This window comes from Henckelia pumila, chromosome 3, assembly GCF_033568475.1.
Source record: "Henckelia pumila isolate YLH828 chromosome 3, ASM3356847v2, whole genome shotgun sequence".
Taxonomy (NCBI): Eukaryota; Viridiplantae; Streptophyta; class Magnoliopsida; order Lamiales; family Gesneriaceae; genus Henckelia; species Henckelia pumila.
In genome coordinates, this window is record NC_133122.1 from 19,310,624 (window position 1) to 19,334,274 (window position 23,651).

Here is a 23,651-nt window from a genome sequence, read left to right on the forward strand (position 1 = left end):
TTCAAAGTCGGGTCAGCCATTGATTTAGCTTGCATGGGGCCATCTCTCTCTTTCTCTCTACTTTTCTTCCTTTCTCTCTCTACAATACACTCATTTGTACGTATGCATTGGCTGTATGCTGCTTGTATCTAGTTACGAAAGGCGGTCCCCCTCTACTGTTACTTGATAAATATTGTTTCATATTTTAAATATTTCAATGATAAATGTTGAATTTTCTTAACGAAATAAGAAATATGTATTGTATTGGTTCCCCTTATTATTGTACTAACATATATCATGAGATCATTTGTAAGGAGCTAATTAGAGTACAATTTAAAACAAATAAAGATCGAGAGAAATGATCCCCATGCTCAATTTGATTTTGCTACATTTACTTAATTCTTTTTTTATGACGTGAGAACTCGCAAAAGCTACTTTTCGGTGCGCACTGGATAAATTTTTTGGATTAACGCAATAGCCTGCAAACTATGTTAGCTAAGTAAACCACACAAAACAAGCTACTTAATAGATTATGATGAAATATTGATTTGAATTTGAAAAAAATATTTATTTATTATGTTATTTATTTATGAAATTAACTTCATACTATAAAGTTGAACGTTTGAGTATTTGTTACTATAGATTATTAAAAAAGAATCTGCAGGTTGTATTATCTTTTTTTTTTTTACGTGGAAACCCGCAGTCGCTACTTTTGGTGCGCACTGGGTAAATCCCCCGAACTAACGTAATAGCCTGCAAACTACATTAGCCAGATAAACCAGACTAGACAAGTTCTGTGTGACAGGCTAGTCCAAGAAGGTGTTGGTAGGGAAATCGAACTCCTAACCTCTGGTCAAGAGTTCATATACTCCACCAACTTGGACACCCTAATGTTGTATTATCTTATTTCTCCATTTCCTTATTTTATACTTTTTTTAATACAATAAATTGTATTTTTTAATTTAATGTCAAATTACATGCATTGTATTTATTTGAAATTATAAAATAAACAAAGAGTTTCCACAAATACAAATTTCGACTTACATGCTGTATTTGTATTAAGGGCCGAGCTTTCCATCGAAAACTTAATAAATTTAAATTAACATTAATTTTGAATATGTTTAAGCTCATGGTGAATTATCATTTGATAAAATATGTCCAAGGGTTTCCCTCAAGAGTTGTCCGAGTGAGTAGATCGAAGTGAGCTATTGTTGCTTAATTATTTGTTTGATTCTCTATACTAAGATTTTATTATACGTGTATGTTACGTAAGACTTCTTCGGTACGGTTTACTAAATTAACATTGTTTGCAAAGCTATATATTTATCATACTATAAAGTGCATGGTTTGCGAAATATTATGTTTATCCAAAAATTTACTCAATGCACATAAAAAGATATAAATAACGAGAGATTCTCATGTCATAAAAACAAATGCCTAAGAGTTTTTTTTGGTTAAAACGGTTCGTTATAATGATCATTATTTTATTTATCGTTAAAGATTGGGAATGTGAAAAGTCGCGATAAAAGGTCAAATAGTTTCTAGTTCAACACTTTCACTTTTGACAAGCGTGGGGCTGTGTGTGTTTGCTGATTTAATATTTATACTTTAAACATTTTCCCAGCTTCCTTGAATTTGAAATTGTATATTATATACAACAAAAATGAATTTTGTGTATTATATAACAATATGTGTGTGTGTGTGTGTTTGTGGACAGGATAAGTAAAAAGTGAAATGACCTTTACTGCTGGTACCATCAGAAATCAAATGATAACAACATAATTAGAACTTCGCAGTAAATCTTGAAATTTCCGTATTTTTTATTGAGTTTGGAGCTAGCTAAGGTCTAGACAAATACTTTAAGTAAGATATATTGCTTCAAAAGTTATTTTATATATAACTATATATCTATTTTGCTCGTGAAATAAAATGATTGTGTTATAATTATTTATTATACACAATCTATATATAAGTTCTTTTATCCGATACATATACCAAACAGTAACAATATAAATCTTGATACATTGGTGAAAATTTTCCATAATAAAATCATAACTTCGCCATATTTTTTCAAAACAAATGAAAGCGTTGGGTGTGATGGTGTTGATATAATATTAAAAGAGTATTTGTAATCACGAAAAAAATATTATTATTAGATTTTGGATGATCTTAAAACAATCACCCTATGTTTTTCTTAAACGCATATTTTGTATAATTTGCTTCTGCTTAAATTAATTAAATTTCAAAAGCTTGGCTATATATGGTGATTTGATTCTCCAAAATTTTTACTTTTTATAATAAATAAAATTGACAAGTTGACGTTAAAAACATTATAATCACTAATTTATCAAACACTACTCAACTTTTATTTTTGAATTTTCATTTTTGTTTTCAAACAATACCCACCACTGATTTTTCTTTATTTTTTTATAATTAATAAATTTAATCACTTCTATAATAATATTTTTTTCACTAATAGGTATACAAGTTTCATGAACGGAAAAACTCAGACTTCTTGTGTTGGTACTTGATAGTGTGTGTATATTTTGGGCAAGTATTTTACAAAATAAAATAAATACATGTTTGATTTTATTTCATTTTATTTTACATGTTTGAATTTATTCAAAATTAGATTGGGAAAAAAAATAAATAATGTAGAAAGCAGAGAGTTGTCAGTTTTGCCATTCCCGATGAATGTTTCAGCCACCCCGTGACACCAACCCCACCCCCCAACTGTACATGTTGTGTACAGCATTGCGTTGGCCGAAATATAAATTTTAATTTTTTTTAAAACAAAAATATAAATGAACTTTATTTCCACAAAATTATTAAAAACTATACAAAATTTATAATAACGATTTTTTTATTAAAGTATTGAGATGTAGCAATGTGACTAGGTAGCTATATATAGATTTCTTATTTTATCCGATTAGAACTTGATGCCAGTCAGCCTCTCATTTAATTTTGATATATATAGATTATAATAAAGTATATATCTATCGAAATAATTGTGCAGTATATTTTAATTTCCGTTGGTAATAAATAATATTCTATTTTAACTGCTTTTGGAATTATGCAGTTGGATGTTTCTACAAAACGAATTATTCTTTCTTCCTCATCTCTCACGTATATTATTATGCCCCACCATTTGCCGATCTTCATCTCCCTCAAATTATAATATTATTACACTTATTAATTATAATTATAATAAACTATATATATGTCTATTTTTAAAATGTGTGTGTGTGTGTAACGATAGACGACAATACGGCCATTCACGGACGAAATAAGGATATATATATATATATATATATATAAATAGGAGGGGGGCCAAATTCAATAATAAATTTTCTAGAGTAAAATTTTTAAAAAAAAATTACAAAGAAAAACTATTGGATAGGTATATACTCGAACTTTAAAAAACTATAAAATTATTTGATTTAATTCCAATCAATGCATGTATGTGTACGCTTTGTTAAATGAATCCAAAAAAGAACGCATTCGTTCGATAAGATCATACAGCTAGCAGTCAAAATGTAATGTTTCGATTGCTCTATTTACACAGAGACACTTATTGTATCTCATTAATAATCATCTTTCGATAATTGCACTTCTCTTGTTTGCTATGAAAATCAAACTCGTGATCTTGACTCTAATGTAAATTTCAGAATCAAGCCCTTGATATTTAACGAAAGTTAGTAACTTTCAACTCAAATCTTTTAGATTGTACAATAAATAAATGTCGTATTTTAATAGTTCTTGTACTTCAACAAGATAACTATTAGTTTATTACACCATTTAAATGAACATGGTAAATACCATGCAATTACTGATACTTGATTTTTAAAATTAAATTCCTAATTTATTAAAATCTAAAAAACTTTTTACTAGCATAACATAGTTGCAAGAGCAAGATCATAGGTCAATTATTATAATTATATTAGAAGTTGAAAATGGAAAAGGTAATTTACTTTTCAAAGAACAAAGAACCATGCATGCACATGCACACGTAGGGACACGTTATGGGGACCTAAAATTGGTGTGTTGTCCAAACAAATACGACACCGTGTTGCATAGATTCCTCTCTGCGTTTCCCAATGCGATTATAAAACTTAATTTCTTTTCTTTTCTTCTTACAACCTTTTTATTGATCTCGAGAATCATTAGTTGAAAATCGTTCTTCATAAAAAAGCGTTTTTAGGGTTTAATTTTCAATGTCCCTAGCTAGACCCTAGGTAGAATTTGTAAACCCCTACAACGATTGGATGACATGCATTCTCTATTTGATTTTATAAACCTCCTAATTATTTTGTTTATTTGACTCGAGATTATAAATATTTGAACCCTAAAAAAGAGCACGGTTTTTTGTGAGACGAGCTTAATTATACGACTCATATCTATAATAAGGAGTATATTTTTTACATAAAAAATTAGTAATATTTTTTCATGAGTCGGATCAAATAAAATATACGTCTTATAAAAATATTAATAAGTGAGACCGTCTTATGGTAGTTTTATTGCATAAAAAATACTAATCATTAATCACTCTATTATTGAGTATTCGATTAACAAAAAATAATCTCTCGTAGACCGATAATTTGGGCACCATCGATCGTGTTGTGTTATTAACTAAGCAATAAAAAATGGCAATAATTGTGGCTTACTATGCTTTAAAAGGATGTCCGATGAAATTTAAACATAAATTTAATCATTTTTTTAAGACTTAGGTTCTATCCATTCAATTATTCAACGATATATATATCACGCTCAAATATCTACACCCAATCAATCAATATTAGAAATTTCAAAGTAATAGTCTATGTGAAGGTCGAGAAAATTCAAGTTCATATAATCTAAAGGGAAAATTGGAATTTTTATTATGTATGAGTCTGTTTAAACGTAGATGTTTCATATTATCAAATTTCGATCATGGTCATATATCTCTTAATTTTGAGCAATTTTAAGTATATATGTTGACGTGACTCTACATATGTTCATATCATGTGGGTACAATAATAGAAATATATATGACTAAAATTATATTTTGTTATATTCAAAATTTAATTTAAATTGTGATATTGAATAAGATAGCTCTACGTACATTATATTCCATCTCGCAAGTCAATATATGTCAAATAGATGTATGCAATTCGACTTAAATCGTTCACATTTACACGCCATTAGGTCCATAGATTGTCTCATATATTTCGAATTAATTTTAAAATTAAGAATATTTTTCCAGGTTGCAGCACAAGTGGACTTTTGAAACGGAGAAATAGATGGAGACATTTCAATTAATTAAATATAGAGAAAATGAGATAAATATATTCTTGAAGCTAATTAATCAAATTTGGGTCATTTTTTTGTGATTTTATAAATAAACAAATAAAAAAATCCTAAAAACACAAATTACACGTTTCCCCGTACCAAACAATTCCTTCTTATTGGGACTAGCCACACGTGCCGCTGTCTATTTATCGAAAAATTTAAATAAAGAACAAAGGAGCATCCAATGCTAAATTTATATATATTCGACCCCAATTCATGCTTGCCCATCTCTAAAATTTTAAAAACCTACTATTCCATTAAATTTGTTTGGGATATATAATTTTTTGAGTTAGATAAGAGTAGAATTTTTTGATCAAGCTAGATAATAAGAATTGTTTGTCATGAAACTCCGAGATTGTGTTTGGCTCGATTGATCTGGATTTCATCAAAGAATTTCAAAATAGATCGAATCATTCCAATTTCGGGAAAATTCAAACCATTACTGTTGAAATATTGTTCCATATCGGTAGGATAGAGTTTTTGGGAGCTCTTAATATAGACAAGAGCAACCCTCACATCTTGAGCTAGCTTTTGATGTGAGTTAGATCCAAGTCAATTTCTTAACATGATATCAGAACTCAGGCCCTCCGTGTGTGTTGAACCGCCCATAATTGGATTTCCTATATTTAGGCCACCTGTTAATATCTCCACGCTCCAGATGTTCATTCCTGGACGTGTGAGGGGTGTGTTGAAATATTGTCTCACATCGGTAGGATAGAGTTCCTGGGAGCCCTTAATTCAGACAAGGACAACCCATACCTTTTGAGCTAGCTTTTGAGGTGAGTAGGTCCAAGTCAATTTCTTAACAATTACGAAGACTAAGGTAGCGTTTGCAACCTCTAAAAATAAGTAATTTTAAGATGGTGGAAGAGGGCTTTGAAATCCATAAACATATTGATATAGTTATCCAAACAAATGTAATTGATTTAAATGATAAATATGAAATATTGTCCCACATCGGTAGGATAGAGTTTCTGGGAGCCCTTAATTCAAACAAGGACAACCCACATCTTTTGAGCTAGCTTTTGATGTGAGTTAGGTCCAAGTCAATTTCTTAACAATTACGAAAACTAAGGTAGTGTTTGCAACCTCTAAAAATAAGTGATTATGGAGATTTTCTCGTATTTGCAACCTCTAAAAATAAGTAATTTTAAGATGGTGGAAGAGGGCTTTGAAATCCATAAACATATTGATATAGTTATCCAAAAAAATGCAATTGATTTAAATGATAAATATGAAATCTCTTCACTTCACCTTATTATATTATTATAGTATAGACCTTTTAATTTAACCTAATTGCAATTAATTTGTAAAATTTGAAATAAAATTATCATTATGTCATAATTTAATTCACAAAATAATAATTATTAGATAAATTAATCATTTTATATGACCTTATCTTTTATTAGCCATTAAATTTCACTTATTTACCAAAATTACATTAATTTTGTTACATTTGGTTTAATTTTATGGGAATATATCTAAAATGGTCCTGTAAGTTTGCTCATTTTGTGTTTTGGTCTTGTAAGTATTTAATTTTGGATTTTGGTCCTATAAGTTAAGTTATAATTGATTTTTAGTCCTTTCTTCATAGAGTGTTGATGTGACATCAGAAAATGTTGAGGTAACAGCTAAAAATGTTTAAGTGGCATTGAAAAATAATGATGTGTCTGTTGTGACATCAATAATTAAATGTTATGTTTTCAAAATCGGACTGTACCGACTGGTTCAACTGGTTCGATCCAAAACCGGTCACTGATTTGATCTGAAACACTCCCAAAAATAGTTTTAATGGTTGAACAGGCAAACTAGTCAAGAATCGAAAAAATGATTTTTTGATTTTTTTTGAAAAATTAGTTTTTTTATTGTAAAACCTTAATTTAATATTTTATTATTATATATATATGATTATTTGAAATTTTTTCTTCGTTAAAAATATTATTTATTAATATTAGAGTTTATTATTATTTTTGAATATATTTATATAATTAATTAGTTTTCAAACTACGATAAATATATATATATTTCTATTTATATAAATTTTTTAGGTTTTTATAATTAAAAATATATTATTAATTATATTATACAAACGATTTTTCAGTCCGACTGTCCGATTAAAATATTCCAACCAGTTGGATCGTTTTTTTAAGTTAGATCGGTTTAATCACACGTCCGGTTATAAATTAAAAAACATTACTAAAATAAAAAAGGACTAAAAATCAAAATATAACAGAAACTTACAGAACCAAACCCTAAAATTGAATACTTACAGGACCAAATCACAAAACAAACAAACTTACAGGACTATTTGGCTATTATCACTTATTTTATTTACGAAAATATCACACCTCTAAAATTGATGTATTTGTTGTGTCTGATTGCCTATTTATTTATGAAAGCATTTTTTAAATTTTACAATTTATGTTTTATTTATGTTTATTTTTAAAAAAAATATGAACTTTACAAGCATACATACATTAGCCTAACACCGCACTCTTGAAAAAATGCAGAATTATAGATTCGTTGGGCTTATGAATAATAGCTATAAAAATGTGAAAATACAAAAAAAGTTATTGCCGGTCTGTTTGGATAAAAACGTTAAAAATATTTTTAGTGTTTTATAATTTTTTAAAAGAATTAAAATATATGTTTGCACAAGATTTTTGTAAAAAAATTTGAAAAATATTTTTAAAAAGTGTTTTTCAAATATAGTTTTCAAAGTATAAATAAGCTGTTTTTTATGTTTTTATAATTGAAAGCAACAATAAGAAACAAAACACTCTATTTTTCAATTATGAACGCGTTTTTAAAGAATTGTTGTTCACATATATATTTATTCTTAAAACAACATAAAAAAAATATTTTAAAATTTTTTTGAAAAAATATTTCAATAGAACTTTTTATAAATTCTTGTTCAAATGAGATAGGGCTAATGGCATTAATCTCTCCTATGAAAAGTCTAAAAATCATAAAATCCCCTAAAAAATATTAATAGGCTAATGCATCCCTCAGTTTTTTAAAATGTAGCACATTTCACCCCTATGTTATACAAACTCGGGCACATTTATACCCTTTCATAGGGGTTTTTATGCTAATTTTTTTAAAACATATGGTCTAACATGCTATTAATTTTACACATGATGTTTTATGTCTTTTAGACTTTTCACAGGGGGTGTGAATGCAATTAGCCCAAATAGATATGATATTTCAGATTACTTCAGTTTATCCATAAAAAAATACTTGTAATGTCACCAATTTATTTGTGAAATTCAAATCAAATTCTCTCGTGCACCTGACGTTGGTCTATGAGTAAATTTAGACAAGGAGACTGTGGGTGATCATCGCACAATAATGGGGAATTTTGATGTAGTGCCCAAGTTGGAAAGTAAATCACAAGTCAAGGGACAAGATATCTGGACATCATATCATGGGGAGGGTCGATACTATCCCATCCGGGCAGTGTCCGAGTGAGGATTGGACGGTCCGAATCTCTTTGCAGATCAATTAATTTGATTTACAAAGATGATCCGGACCATATTGATCCTGGTTTTAGAACAATACCCTAAATCCAGCATCGACTCATCTCATATCATGTAAGGAGGTGGGCCCATTATTCACATTTGGTGATTAAAAAAAATTAGGAAATAATTTATTTTTTCAAAAAAAAACATAATACACAGTTTTTTTGTATATATATTCTCTGAGACCACATTTTAAACATAGATAATCTAAAAAAAGGTAGATCTCAACTTATATATAGGCAATACCCAATGATAGATCTAATGTTTCATGATTTGTCATATTAATAATATATAATTAATTACGCATATGTGTAAAAATACGAACCATTGAATGCATGATTTGGATATTACCCATATGATAGGATCTCGTCTATCCTAAAAAAATGCAAATATTAATATAGTTTACGAAGTAACATGGGCATGACTTGGCCTGGAGCTGTCGGTATTGTATACCAAAGAGTATTAATGTTAGGTGAACAATATCATTCCCCGCTTAAATCTAGCAGGACATTTTAAATTCCTCCGCAAACATCTCTGACCTAAAATTGGTTTAATATTATTATTTGATTTGACGTTTAATTAAATTATGAAAAATGGTCTCATTTCTTCTTCTTTTTTTCCCCATTGAGTACCGTCCAAGTCTTTGGTCACCTTTCTTTTCCAAACCTAACATAATAGGCGATGTAGCTCGATCGGAAACTTGGGTTAAAATGGATTAAAATTATGAATAAAAATGATTTATAATGATAGAAAAACTATTATTTTTTTCCAGATAGTGGACAAGGAATTCCGTTAAGAGCAAGTTGTTTTGATAAGTCGTAATCAAATAGAAAATGAACCAAATAGTAACATATTGCCTAGAAAGGAAGACTGCTGACAATTACTGTCGATTGCATAAATTAGTTAATTATAAAGTATGTTATATTTTTCAAAATGGAATTTAATTTCTTAAACGTCAAAGAAACCTATGCCCGACGGAATTGGGTGTGTGCCGAGTCAAGGGGCCCTAACAATGGTTCAAGCCTTCCCAATTCGAGGGTGCAAAACTCGACTCTAATTATTTTAAGCTACAGGTTTGTTCTATGCTCCATGTCCACTGCGGGTCGTAATTTGCACCGGCATACATCTCCATCTTATGAGCAAAGGGTAAATAAGAAGTCCCGATATAGCAGAGGTCGAGTACATAATATCAAGTACATAATTGACGATAATACGTTGCACGCACGCTTGACTCCGCGTAAAAATAAAAATGCAGCAATGCTATCAGATTTCTATTATTTTCTGTGTTTGTGCATTTAATTGTCCATGATGGGATTATGTGACCTTCGGGGACGAAGGAAAAAGGGAAATTGGTCAGAAATGGGGCACTAAAATTCTCCCACGCTTTGAAAAGTTTCTTTATTTGTAGTTGCGCCTGGTCCTCTTGAATATGCCTCGATGACACTCGATTCTTTATCCAATAATTTTTGGAGGGACAAAGCTCAAAAGGCAAGAACCAAAATTTTTGGTTGAGTTATTGCTCGATAGAAACAAGATATACGCACGAGTAAAGGCGAAAAGTGCAAAGGGGGACCGAGTGTAATTAATGCACAACATCCAAAGACAGCACCACAAACACCAACAACTTGTGCGGAAGCACTCATCAGGAATGGCAAGTGGTTTTATGATTTCGATCATAAGGAAAACATGCTACGGTCTACGGATACATAAATGAGCACCAAATTGATGTTTCAATCTCTATGTTTTCAAATAAATACGGTCTTGGAATCAGATTTGCTTTAATCCCATCTCATTTATCTACAAACACCAAACGAGAGATGAAACACGAGCTAAATAAATTTAAAGGGAATTTAGAAGGCACAAACTGCTCCAAAACCTGAAAAAATGAAGGTTCTTTTTCAAGATTCGTGAGATGCTGCGTTTTCTCGTTCTAGGTGCTCACTAGCTTCCTTTAAGGACAACAGTTCTTGCAACAATGTTGCCAGTTTAGCCTCATTGTTTGCACGAATATTGGCGGGGACCTTTTCTTGGTATCCAGGAGCACTTGTTTTTTTCTTCAAGCCATCACATTGGCTGCAAAAGAAATTCAGAGTCAACAAGAGAAATGAATACTTTAATTACTCATCATAAACATGGCTCGAAAGCGTAGGGATAACTGGGGCTAAAAATTCTAACATAGCACAGAAAAAACAAGAAATTCTATAGTCAGTCTAAATTAATTCTAATCTCAATTCTAGAACGATGCAGATCAGAAGAAGTTCATGCAATCAACACTGGTTGGTAGCTTGAGAGCAAAAGAGATGTGCAGCATGCAACCAAATCAAACAAATTTCTGATCAGTTTTGCGCACAAATGGAGATTAGACATCCCTGAACCCAACTAGATTGGAATAGGACTTAAGAATAATGATGTGAAGTTCAATGACCCACTCCAACTGGTTATGACTGGATTTGACTTTCGAGCATAATAAGGATAATTCATCCAATTACGCATTCACAGTAGACAAAAATAGTAATAAGGATGAGCTAGAGATATCTTTTACATTTGTACATCCTCCATCTTCTTCTTGATCTTGTCGCGTTCAGCCTCCACATTAATGCTCCCTCGCAACTTGAGGAAAACTGAAAAAATTTCCTTCACCACAACGACATTACAACCCACTGGCATTTCTTCACCCTCTCTTAAAACCTAAGAACCATTTTAAAAGAAACTGTTTGGAAGGGTAGAAGAAGAAAAATTCTTAATGTGAACATAGTGGAAAAATCAAATGCAGTCGACATAGAAAACCATGTAACATACATTCAGAGACGACAATGTGGCAAGAGTAGTAATCTCCAGTTCATGGTTCTTGACGGTTTCATATGCATCCATTGTTCGACAATGAATAAAAGCTGCTCGCCTGGAAAACAGTAGCATTTTTCATATTAGTCACAGCAGGAACTAGCCATTTTTACTCAAACAAGCATTTAGAACTCTAAAGAAGTCTTCATAAATAAGTCCTTGGTCACATATTTTAATTTCGGAATAACTGACTTCAATAACTTTAAAACAGACAACTAAAAAATAAAGGAGACAAATAAGAATGCAAGTGATATTCGAATGACAACAATAATCCATCTTAATCATGATTATACCAGCAAACTGACAACAAAAACCAAATAACGCACTGAAAGACAAAATATGATCATGTTTCATTTCTGTCCCCATTTCCATAGTCCAATAATAATTAAATAGTAATTGCCAGTTCTCTTCACAAGATAGCAATAAATTGTTTTTTCTTCACCTTTCGTGTCGCTCATCTGATGGCAACTGTGACCGAAGGGCCCTCAGTGATTTCACTAGAGCATCCACTGTAGCCATCTCCAACTCCACATCTTCATTGGCCCAACACTACAGACAGAAAAAATGGATTTGACGGAGACTGATTTTGCGCAATGAAACAATCATCTGGCCTTAAAACCAAATAAGCAGATAGAACTACTGTAGATAAGCACAGCACTTAGATTGACATATAAAAGAACATGGTAACTCACGGGCTATACTTTATAAAATTTGCAGACTTACCTCCACAGGTGATGGATATTCACATATCATAATTGATTCTTTCTTTGTAAAATCTTTCTTGGAAGGAAGACGCTGCCACAGTTCTTCAGTGACGTAGGGCATGAAAGGATGAAGTAAACGTAAACCATTATCCAAACACAGCCACAGGGTATCTTGTGCAGATCTTCTTGCAGACACATGTGCCGGATCATTATCAGTGAAATATGGCTTAATAACTTCGATAAACACATCACATAATAAAGATTGCCACCATGAATATACAGCTGTTGTGGCATCAGAAAACTCATAGGAATCTAGAGATGCAACAGTTTTTGATATAGTTTTGTTCAGGACCGACAGTATCCACTTGCAGCTGAAAGGCATGGCAGCGGGAACAATCTTTTCTGGAGGAATGTAATCATCTCCAAGTTTACTCATGGCAAACCTTATAGCATTCCAGAGCTTGTTACACCATTGCCGATATCCAACCACCCTTTGAATGTCCAGGTTTATTTTGTCCGACTGAAAGAGAACGATGCAAAACTAACCTCCGGAGCAAAGAAGAAAGTTGCTAATTTCTGGAAATGAAACAGAAAAAAATATAACCTGAGCTGTGTATGACACAAGGGCAAATCGCAGAGCATCTGCACCACATTCAGGAATACCATTAGGGAAGTCCTTCACTTGCCCTTCTTTAGCAGTTTTCAATTCACTAGGATCCAAATTACCCTCCTCCAGTCTTTTGTGAAGATCTTTCAGGGTTACCCCATTAATCACTTCTAGAGGATCAATGACATTTCCTAACGACTTTGACATTTTGCGTCCATGTGCATCCCTGATCATAGGATGCAGGTAAACCTGCCAATAGTTAAGAATGAATCTCCATTAGCAAATTCCATTTATAAAGTAACTGTAAATAGCTGTAGATCCTAATTGCATGTGTGTAGATCACCATTAGCTGCATTAGGTCAAGGTTTGTGATATAAAAGGTCCAAAAGCAAGCATCATAGAGAGAGAGAGAGAGAGAGAGAGAGAGAGAGAGAGAGAGAGAGAGAGAGAGAGAGAGAGAGAGAGAGAGAGACTTCAAGTCTAAGTTGACATCAACAAACAATAAGGAGCAAGCAGAGCATCAGCAAGTAACAAATTTAAAACTTGAATGCCATAAACATTTTGCAGGAAATGAATTAGAATGCTTACTCACCTTTCCAAAGGGTACATCACCTCCAAGCTTCATTCCCAACATCACCATACGAGCAACCCAGAAAAAGAGGATGTCATGACCGGTTTCCAGGACAGATGTTGGATAGAATGCTTTTAGATCATCGGTATCATCTGGCCATCCCAACACAGATAACGGAAAAAGACCAGAAGAAAACCAAGTATCTAAAACGTCTGGATCAAGGAACAGCTGGAAGTGCTTTCCAGAATATATTTTTCTAGCCTCCTCATAAGCCTCTTCCTCATTCCTAGCAACCACCCAATGGTCATTGTATGCACCAAGTTCCTTCAATTTGTCATCATCCAACACTGCATACCATGCCGGAACACGATGACCCCACCACAGTTGCCTTGAGATGCACCAATCACGAATATTTTCAAGCCATCTGCAATCTCCAGAACCCATTCGTTGATACCAAATTCAAAAATCCAGATAAATTTAAGTGTTAACCCCCAAGTGGGTAAAGTTTCAACCAACATAAGAAAAACAGCAAATAAAAATATATCTCATTTTTCTTCCAAATCACATCTTCTAAAAACCTTGATAAATCTTATTTTCTTTCCAAATCATATTTGGTAAAAGCCTGACACATAAATATCAATTTACAGCTTACCTTTTCCATTCAGCCACATATTGTTTTGGGATGATCTCCATTTTCGGATTTGTTCCATCCATGACGGCATCAAGACCTTGTTGTGCCATGCTTTTGCAGCTGACATACCACTGGGGCTTTATGAGGGGCTCCACCACATCGTTGCTTCTCGAGCAAATTCCAAGGCGCATCTCATTATTTTTATCACCTCTATAGAGTCCCTAAAAATGAAGGCAAAAACTATCATTGATGGAATTTAATTTCAATAAAGTTTCTCTAGCCTTCCAACAAAAAACTGCACAAATTTCCTGGTACAAGAATTTAACTGGAACCCTGCTTTAGAAGTTGTGTGATAAACTAAATAGATATAATCAATGGATTCTGAAGGACATTGTTGAAATCCAAATGTATGCAAGTATACGAGTGTTATAATATGAAACAAAAGCATATGGAGATCCATTTGATAATTGATTCTGGCACATTAGTCAGGCTAACTGCATAAGAACGGCCTACTTTAATCTTTTCAATGCAAATAAATCATAAAGTACCTTTTCCTTTAATGCTTCGATCAGAGAGACACGAGCTTCAAACCTTGCCATCCCAACAAAGTCTGGACCACCATTACTGTTTATCTTTCCATCATCAGTAAAAATGTTGATAAAGTCAAGCTTATGACGCTTTCCAACCTCAAAATCATTAGGATCATGGGCTGGTGTTATCTGTAAAATAAATAATGCTTTATTACAGCAGTTGCTTCTTTTGAAAGAGTTGGAAAAATCAATTACACTCATTTAAGGCAACAAAAATAATACTCACCTTAACAGCGCCGGTACCAAAATTCATATCTACAAGTACTTCATCACAAACTATGGGCAGTTTCCTCCCATTGAAAGGATGGATAGCAAATTTCCCATGAACATGGCTATATCTTGTGTCATTTGGATGTATAGCAATTGCAGTATCACCCAACATTGTTTCCACTCTTGTAGTTGCCACAACAATCTCACCTACGCCTCCTTCCAAAGGATAAGCAAATGAAGTCAGCACTCCAAACTCCACAGGTTTTTGGTATCCAGGAACACGCAATGGCATTCTCTCTTTGATTTCTATATATTCTACCTAATCATGTCAAGGAACTTCGGGAATATTAGAATTCACTTGATTTTATTCGTGAGAAATAAATGTGTATACGATTAAAAAAAAGAAAGAAAGAAAAAGAAAAGAAATAAAGTTGAGTAAGAACTGTTGTATTGTACCTCAATATCAGATATTGCTGTCCTCAAGACGCAATCCCAGTTCACTAGTCGCACATCTCTAAAATTAAAATAAGAAAGATCTTAGAATAAACAAGAAACTGTACAGCCTACTTCCTGTAAAGCATAAATTAAATTCAAGGTTCGTTCAAAACCTTGAAAAGTAGAAAAGACTTTAAGATGTGGGAGGTGCACACACCAAAGAAGAGATTATCAAATATTTAAATTTCTGCTGTAAGGAATCATAAAAGATTAAAAATCATAAGAATACTAACACAATCACATGACTTTGTGCTTATAACAAGTCATATAAGGCTCACTGTACAACAGAAGCATATCTTTAGGCATCAGACCAGTTACCTCAATTACGAATGTAAAGTTAGACACTACAGATCACTTCAATGGTTCAATTGCAAGTGTAAAATTAGGCCCAAGGCATGCAATGTTCAGAAAGACATGCTGAAACAAATACTCAAACTGGACGCAAGGCTACCATAAGCAAAACCGAAACTAATAGTTCCAATACGTTAACGATGTTTTAACAACTGCATGGCATCACTATACCTATATATAAGGCCTTCCTTGTAAAGTCTTACAAAAGCCTCTGTCACAGCCATTGATCTCTTCTCATCCATGGTAAAACACTATCGTGCATCGGTTTTGTGGCCAAATGGCAAAAAAACATAGAATAATATCAGAAACTTCATGAATGATCCTCACCAAACTTGAAGTATTTGATCAAAGAAAAGATGTGAAATGGCAATAACATAAATTGTCACCTCACGAGACCAATCCAAAGATGCTCCTAAACGTCGAAGTTGCTTCAGTATGGTGCCCCCATGCTCATTCTTCCATTTCCAAACCTACTAGCAAGTGCTCCAAATCAGATTAATCATATCTTCAATACTGTTCAGAAGTCAAGGCAAGAAAACTAATCCAGACCACACATTGATAGCTATATGTGTTTTCATGAGTTCCAAGCATCGATAAAGGGATCTTATATCCCAAGAGGGAAATGACCATAACACAAAAACTGGAGATAAATGGTCAAACTCACTTCATTGACAAATGCTTCCCGACCAACATCATGCCTAGTCATTTTCCTTTCCCTCATAATTTTCTTCTCCACGACCACCTGAAAAAATTGCAATTTCAGTGGCAGTCAACAAATCTACCATTGTAGCAACGGACATCACAAGCACCATTACAGAACTCCAAATCTTTCAAAAACAATTCAACTAATTCTAGCACTTTCACCTAACAAAAAATGCCAAATGTATTTTTCGAAGATTTCGAAGATATAATTTCACATAATTTGTAATCCAAATGGCCGATTATTTCAAAAATCATCTGGAGTTTTACCAAAAGGGATTTCTTAAGATAAAAACCTTGTGCATCATCTCAAGATATCATATACAACACACAATGTGTCATGGTCCCAGGGTTTTGATATCATTATGGGGGCGATTTAAGGATTGATCATAATTCGTGATGTTTTGAGGCTCGTTGGAGAGAACATCACAATCTCTTGGTTTAAAGGCTAGTTGGGAGAGAACCTTAGATCTCGTAACACAATATTTTGATTAATTTTTCTCATAATTTTATAAATAAAATCATACTCTGTTTATAATAGAGTACAATGATTCAAATAGAAAAAATAATATCCTAACATAAATAAAAGATCACTCTAACTATCAAATGATTCTATTATTTAAAACTTAAATAAAAGCTAAGATACAACGCATCCTACAAAAAATTATATAAGAATAATCCTCTGGGCTTTAACTCTCCCATATTGGTTCAATGGAGGCTCATGACACAATGATTATGAGCATTTATTCAGAGTCAGGTCTTTCATGAAGAAGAAACATCCACCACTCCCAGAAAAATTAACTCCCACCGAAAATTGCATGAATGAAGCCGTGCATATACCCATGAGAAAATTTCAAAAGAAATCCAATCACTCAACCTGTGTGGCAATTCCAGCATGGTCCATACCAGGTACCCACAATGTATTATATCCAGACATCCGCCTCCAGCGAATAATTGTATCCTGGAGACAATATTTTTATCAACAAAAAAGGAGAAAATGTATTTCAGTACAAACTCCAGCTTAGAAAAACACATCCTGCTAGAAGACCTGGATTGCTGCAGTAAGAGCATGACCAATATGCAGGGCCCCAGTAACATTGGGTGGAGGCAGAACCTGCACTCAGAAGGTGAAAAGGATGTTTAATGAATGTTTAGAAACCTCTCATAATTTGGATTTACTAACATCTCTCCTATGTTAACCGTAAGAAACATATTTCACCTATATCAGCATGTGGAGACAGTAGGCATAAAAAATTTCAAGAACTCACTTGACTCCGTTCCATTGAAAAACTTTAGAAGGATGTCAATAAAAAGTTTGTCAAAAAAATTGTTGTTTATCATGAAATTCAGAAATCCTCGGTAATGTCTGTGTCACGTAGAAGTTTGTAAAGGTCGCCGCAACTATTATTTAGCTTTCAGAATTCTTAATTTAAGTGGTATATGGATGTGTTATAGTTAGCAGAATCCATGTATGTTTTACCTAGATTGAACATAAAGATATTAGAGAACACATGGATCACAGACACACCGAAGTGGTTTGCATTTTATCGTCTTCCAGTCGTTACCTAACAACAAACATTGTGCACAACTCAAGAAACTCACAATGACAAAAGGCTTTTTGGAGCTCTTCGCATCTGCCTCAAAAAAATTAGATTTTTCCCACCATTCATACCACCTAGATCAGACATGTAAAGCAGAAGGATTAGAAAGAGAGGACATATAGAGATTTAACATTTGCAATAAAATTGATTAATTCTGACATACGTGCTCTCGACCAAATTGGGATTGTAAGTTTTTGCCATTTGACTAGATAAGTTTTTCTTCTCACCCAAAGCTGTTTCTGGGTCTTTATAGTCCTCGGGGTTTTCCTCCACTTCTCTTCTTGAAATTTTTTTCTTCACAGGCTTAGGATCATTAGCTGCTTGTTGTGCCTGATTTCAAATAAATGGGATGAGGATAGCACCATTACTGCCATAAACGAAACTAGGTGAAATATCAGCATCATTTTACGCTCGGCATCATTCCTAATTTCAAGGATGGCATCATTCCCAAGCTTAAGTGTAACCACAGACAGAGAAAAACATGCTGTGGTATACCTGAAGTTTGGCTGCCTCTGCTTTTTGTGCCGCCTTAAGTTTCTTCAGCTCCTTCTCTCTAGCCTACATAGAGAACCCATCAAGGACATAAACCAGATAGCACAAGTTTTAGAATTCAAGACAAATCAAAGCAAGGAACCATGTGCCATCTATGACTGAAGACATCCACTCATGCGATCAAATCAAAACAGAACATGGAATACCGCATCTAATCAAAAGTTCATAACTTTAATGCACCCACACACATATAGATGTGTGTGAGAATTTTTCAGGTCAACGAGTGTGGTTGGGTGTGTCCATAAATGTGCTTGCAAACAAAAAATGGTCTATGCCCCAGTTTGATATCAGAAAAAACTCCAGTCTACTAGGTAGTGGCAATGCAGAAAATTGTAGGAACTGACACTGAAACAGACTCGAGAGCAAAAACAAAGTTTAGACCTTTGATTCGGTCACCTTATGAGTTATATTAAAATTCTTACACAGATTTTACACCTTCAAATTCAGCCACCCGAGTGATTAATACTACTCCAACCAGAAGGCACCATAATTATCTAACAAGTGAAGACTGAAACTGTTGAATAAATTCTAAAAAATTGTTGCCCGCACCTTTTCTTCTTTCTTCTTTTTATTGTCGAGCTCTTTCTGCGTCAACTCCTTCGACTCCATTGTTCCCCCTCCCTGCCAATAGAATAGAATATTATCTCACAATCGTTACATCTCCACCGATGATTTTAAAGGCCACCGTCAACGGCATCGATGATAAATCAACAAGAAGGAAAATTATGAAACAGAATCAGAGCACATGCAGCCAAGAAGGCAGAAGCATAACAATTTTTTTATAAAAAAAAATCGAAATTGAGTGGCGGAGCGCGTAGTTGATAATGAAACCTAGTAGGAGAAAGACCCGATTCCGATGAGACGGGAGTTGGCGGCGGCGGCGGCAAAGAGATGTAGGGTTTTGGCAACGGCTTTGCGAGATATGTTTTTTTAAAAAAAAAACTCTATTATTATTAGGTACACTTTGAAGTTAAAAGATGAGATAAAAAATATAAATATAAGTAATATATTGTACTAAAAAGTAATAAGAAATGATAGTTAATATAGTATTTGATTTGATCGATAGATTATGGTATATTTGATTTGATTGATTAAATTTTATATAAAAATAGTAAATTACTATTTTGACCTTTTAACAATTAATAAAATATGGATATTATTATTTATAAAGGGTAATGTAGTAATTTAAATTTAATGATTTGATTGATTTAGGATAAATAATTAATGATTTGATTGATATAAGATATATAATTAATGAATATATAAATAATATGACAAAAAGAACGTAAGATGAGATAAGGGCCTCGTTTGGTTTCAAAAGCCAGACCAAAAAAATACTTTTTTAAGTGCTTTTCAGTTAACAAGGTGTTTGGTTGACCAAAAAAGTGGTTAAATAAGCACTTTTTTAAGTCAAAATTAGAGCTTTTTTAAAAACAAAAAATTATAGCTTTTAAAAGCACTTATTTTAAAAAATGTCTACAAAATCCAAACGGGCTCAAGATAAGTTATACGTAGATTAATAATGTGGCAAAACAAACGGATCCTTAATATTTTATTAACAGATTTCTAAGTTTTATTTGTTTTTATTTCTATTATGTATTTGACCAAATTTTTATTTTCTGAATATATAAAGTGTTTTTTTGATTTTTTTACGGTGTTTTGTCGATTTCTTAGTTGGGCAAATTCAATATTTGCATTATTTATTCTTTTTAATATATTATCGATTAAACATATACATTGCTTTCGTGTTTTTGATTTTTAATACGAGTATTTAATTCTCTGCATTATTTGTTGCTTTTATTATATTATTGATATTGATTATTGATTGATATTGATTATATCAAAGATTTGTATGTTATTATTTGAACTTGAGTCAATTTTTTTTTAGATAAAAAAACCACAAACAATTGATTCGTTCTTCAAAAGAAAGAATTATGAAATTCGAATATCTCAATCAAATCCAGCTACAGATATTAATCATTTGAATTTTGACGGTCGCCCTGCAAAATTTTAAAGATTTTAAAGCAATGACATATTTGATGTTCAATCCAGTGTTTTCATAACCGGACCGGTGATCGAACCGGTTTACTTAAAAAAATGGTCCAACCGGTCGGACCGTTTTAACCGGACGGTCGAACCGAAAAACCGTTTATATAATTTAATATAATAAATAATATATTTTGGAATTTTAAAAACTCAAAAATTATATAAATAGACATAAAATATATATTTAACATAGTTTAAAAGATAAATAAATATGTAAATATATTTAAAATATCAATTATAGTTATAAATTATTTATTTTTTAAAAAACCAATAATTATTAAAAAATATTAAATGAAGTAGAAATTTCAAATAATAATGTATTTATATATAAAAATATTAAATCTAAGATTTAAAAATAAAAAAATTTAAATTTTCAAAATAAAAAAATAAAAAAACACCCTAAACCGATTGGTTGAACCGGTTTTCCGGTTCTTGGCCGGTCCAACCGGTTTTTGACCGGTTCTGACCGGTTTTCCGGTTTTTGGGGTCGGACCGGTCCGGCGACCGGTTCCTGGTCGAACCGGCCGGTCCGGTCTGGTTCCAAAAACACTGGTTCAATCAATAGAACGTGATCCAGGACTGCGACCGCGAATATGGGAGTACCCCATTGAAAATCGTTATGAATTTAGAAGAGCTTATATTAAAACTGGTCCATACCAATGTATGCTTTCAAATTATCCAAAGTCTGGAGAAAAACATCCTCGCAATTTTAAAGCATCGTGGTTTAAGTTATTCACATCTTGGTTGGAATATTCTCCAAGTGCAGATGCCGCATTTTGTTTACCATGTTATGTATTTCATACTCAAGATGGACCTTCTGGATTAGATGCATTTACTATTAACATGTTTCGTTCATGGACGAAGGTAAGAGATGGGAAAATTTGTGCATTTTTGGCACATATTGGAAAAGGATCTAACCTCGCCTCATCGAAAAGCTGAGAAAGCGTGTGAAGATCTCATGAACCAACAATCACATATTTTGCAAAGTTTTGATAAGTTCACATCTAAAGACACTACAAGAAAAACGGCCAAAGACAACGCTTTTTTCCGCGTTGTTAATGTCCCCGAAAAAGCGTTGTCGTAGGCAGTGTTGTAAAAGACCACGCTCAAAGACAACGCGGAAAAAGCGTTGTCGTTTCCAGAAACAACAACGCTTAAAAAGTGTTGTCGTATCTAAAAACGACAACGCTTTTTAAGAGTTGTCTTTTATAAAAAGCGTTGTCGTTTCTGGAAAAGACAACGCTTTTTAAATGAAACAACAACGCTTAAAAAGCGTTGTCGTATCTAAAAATGACAACGCTTTTTAAGCGTTGTCTTTTATAAAAAGCGTTGTCGTTTCTGGAAAAGACAACGTTTTTTAAGTGTCGTTGTATCTGGAAAAGACAACGCTTCAAAAAAGCGTTGTCTTTTCTGGTAAATAAAAAACAAAACAAAAATTAATTCACAAATTTTCAATATTATAAGTCACTCAAAATTCAAAAATTTGTAAAATAAAATTTAATATAGAGTCTTCCAATATTATAAATCATTCAAATAAAAAATAATCGAATTCTAATTTAATGAACACTAGGAAAAAACTATGCATTAATCTCGAAAAACTTTGATTTCTTCCTTCAGCACATGCTAGCATCCCGAGCTTTCATAAAAACCGCAACAATCTCTTTTCCTTTAATTTGTATCTCCATACTGTAAATTATTAAAAATAAAAACAAACATAAAAAAATATGAATAGATTAAAATGAAAAGTAAACTTAAAAAGATATTTATCAGTAAAAGAACATGAACTACGACATAAAATTATCATTAATAAAAGTACTCTAATTTTAAGCAATTCAGTAACCCCTTCGAATCCCTTGAAATTCTATTGCGTGCATTGTCTGAATGTCATATCGCTCACAGACACTTGTTCCATTTTCAGTCCACCACATATACATATCTGCTTCTTTCTATGTGAAGTATTTTTTACTGTAGGAAACAACAAAACTGCTGAGTGGGGTGACCGAGGTAAACTAGTACAAATTATAAACGATCGTCTCTAAGCAAAACTGCATCTTTAAGTTTATACACATCACTTATACAAGATTCAGATCATGAACACCATTCTAAGCAGAGAACTTAGAAAAGAAAAGAGTGCTCGTCATGACACAGTGAGAAGCATATAGTCACGCTTTCTCAGTCCACAACTTCAATATCTAAACCTTGTAGGATCCTAATAAGGCAAGTTAACAAAGAACATAATAAAGACATACATATTGCAACATAATATCACTACACATTACAAAAATATAATGGCAGTATGTTAAAGTGCTTACTTTATTCTCTAGGTAATCTGCCCTTGTTGAGAGTGACTGGATGAGCGCATGTCTTTCCTATAAACATTTGATTAGTCTTAATATAGTTCAATCCCAGTAACAGAAGAGAATAGAATATAGCTCATGAAGCACTAAACTTCAGGTATTCTTCCTTTTATACCAAAGTAGATGGTTACCAACTTACCAACAAAGTAAACTGATCCTACATAGTAAACGATTGCCAGTTGAACTTGCTGCACATATTTTGGTAAAAAGAACGTAGACGAGAAGTTTTACAAGCAGATGTTAACAAACATTGTTTATGTTAATCTCCTACGATCATGTCAGCAACTCTACCTAGATAGCTGAGGCTTAGTAGTCTTCACGCACATTGAATTCGACACATACTTAGTGAGCTTTACGAGTAATCTTCAACTTGATCAAAATGGGTGTAAGACTTTCATCAATGCTGAAAAGTGATGCATGAAATAAAAAGTTATTGAAGAAGATCTCCCGATAATTGTATCAATAGCAAAGAAATAATGACGAAGGTCGCGCATATGTTAGAACATTTTTATTGACCAAATTGGCAAATGAAGCAAGTCTACTACATTGAACTTTAATTAAGAAAAAG

The 23,651-nt window shown here is 32.6% G+C and overlaps 1 protein-coding gene across 3 annotated transcripts; it reads right to left on the minus strand.

Annotated features, from left to right (window-relative positions):
• Positions 1-10,375: 10,375 nt before the first annotated feature.
• Positions 10,376-19,633, minus strand: LOC140887101 (valine--tRNA ligase, mitochondrial 1). Of its 3 annotated transcripts, XM_073294143.1 has the most exons (22): positions 19,512-19,633; positions 19,230-19,301; positions 18,624-18,686; positions 18,292-18,458; positions 18,130-18,202; positions 17,576-17,641; positions 17,405-17,488; positions 16,493-16,570; positions 16,215-16,298; positions 16,000-16,079; positions 15,439-15,496; positions 14,999-15,301; positions 14,731-14,901; positions 14,204-14,403; positions 13,573-13,975; positions 12,978-13,229; positions 12,393-12,893; positions 12,112-12,218; positions 11,628-11,727; positions 11,371-11,516; positions 10,705-10,901; positions 10,376-10,625 (listed from the first exon to the last, which is right to left on the minus strand). In XM_073294143.1, exons 2-21 carry the CDS (start codon positions 19,287-19,289, stop codon positions 10,727-10,729), a joined length of 3,171 nt encoding a protein of 1,056 aa, XP_073150244.1. In that variant the 5' UTR covers positions 19,290-19,301; positions 19,512-19,633; the 3' UTR covers positions 10,376-10,625; positions 10,705-10,726. The 3 variants fall into 3 exon arrangements, with proteins under 3 accessions (XP_073150244.1, XP_073150243.1, XP_073150245.1); XM_073294142.1 differs by having other exon boundaries at positions 10,376-10,901; XM_073294144.1 differs by having other exon boundaries at positions 10,376-10,901; positions 19,528-19,605.
• Between the last annotated feature and the right edge of the window lie 4,018 nt (positions 19,634-23,651).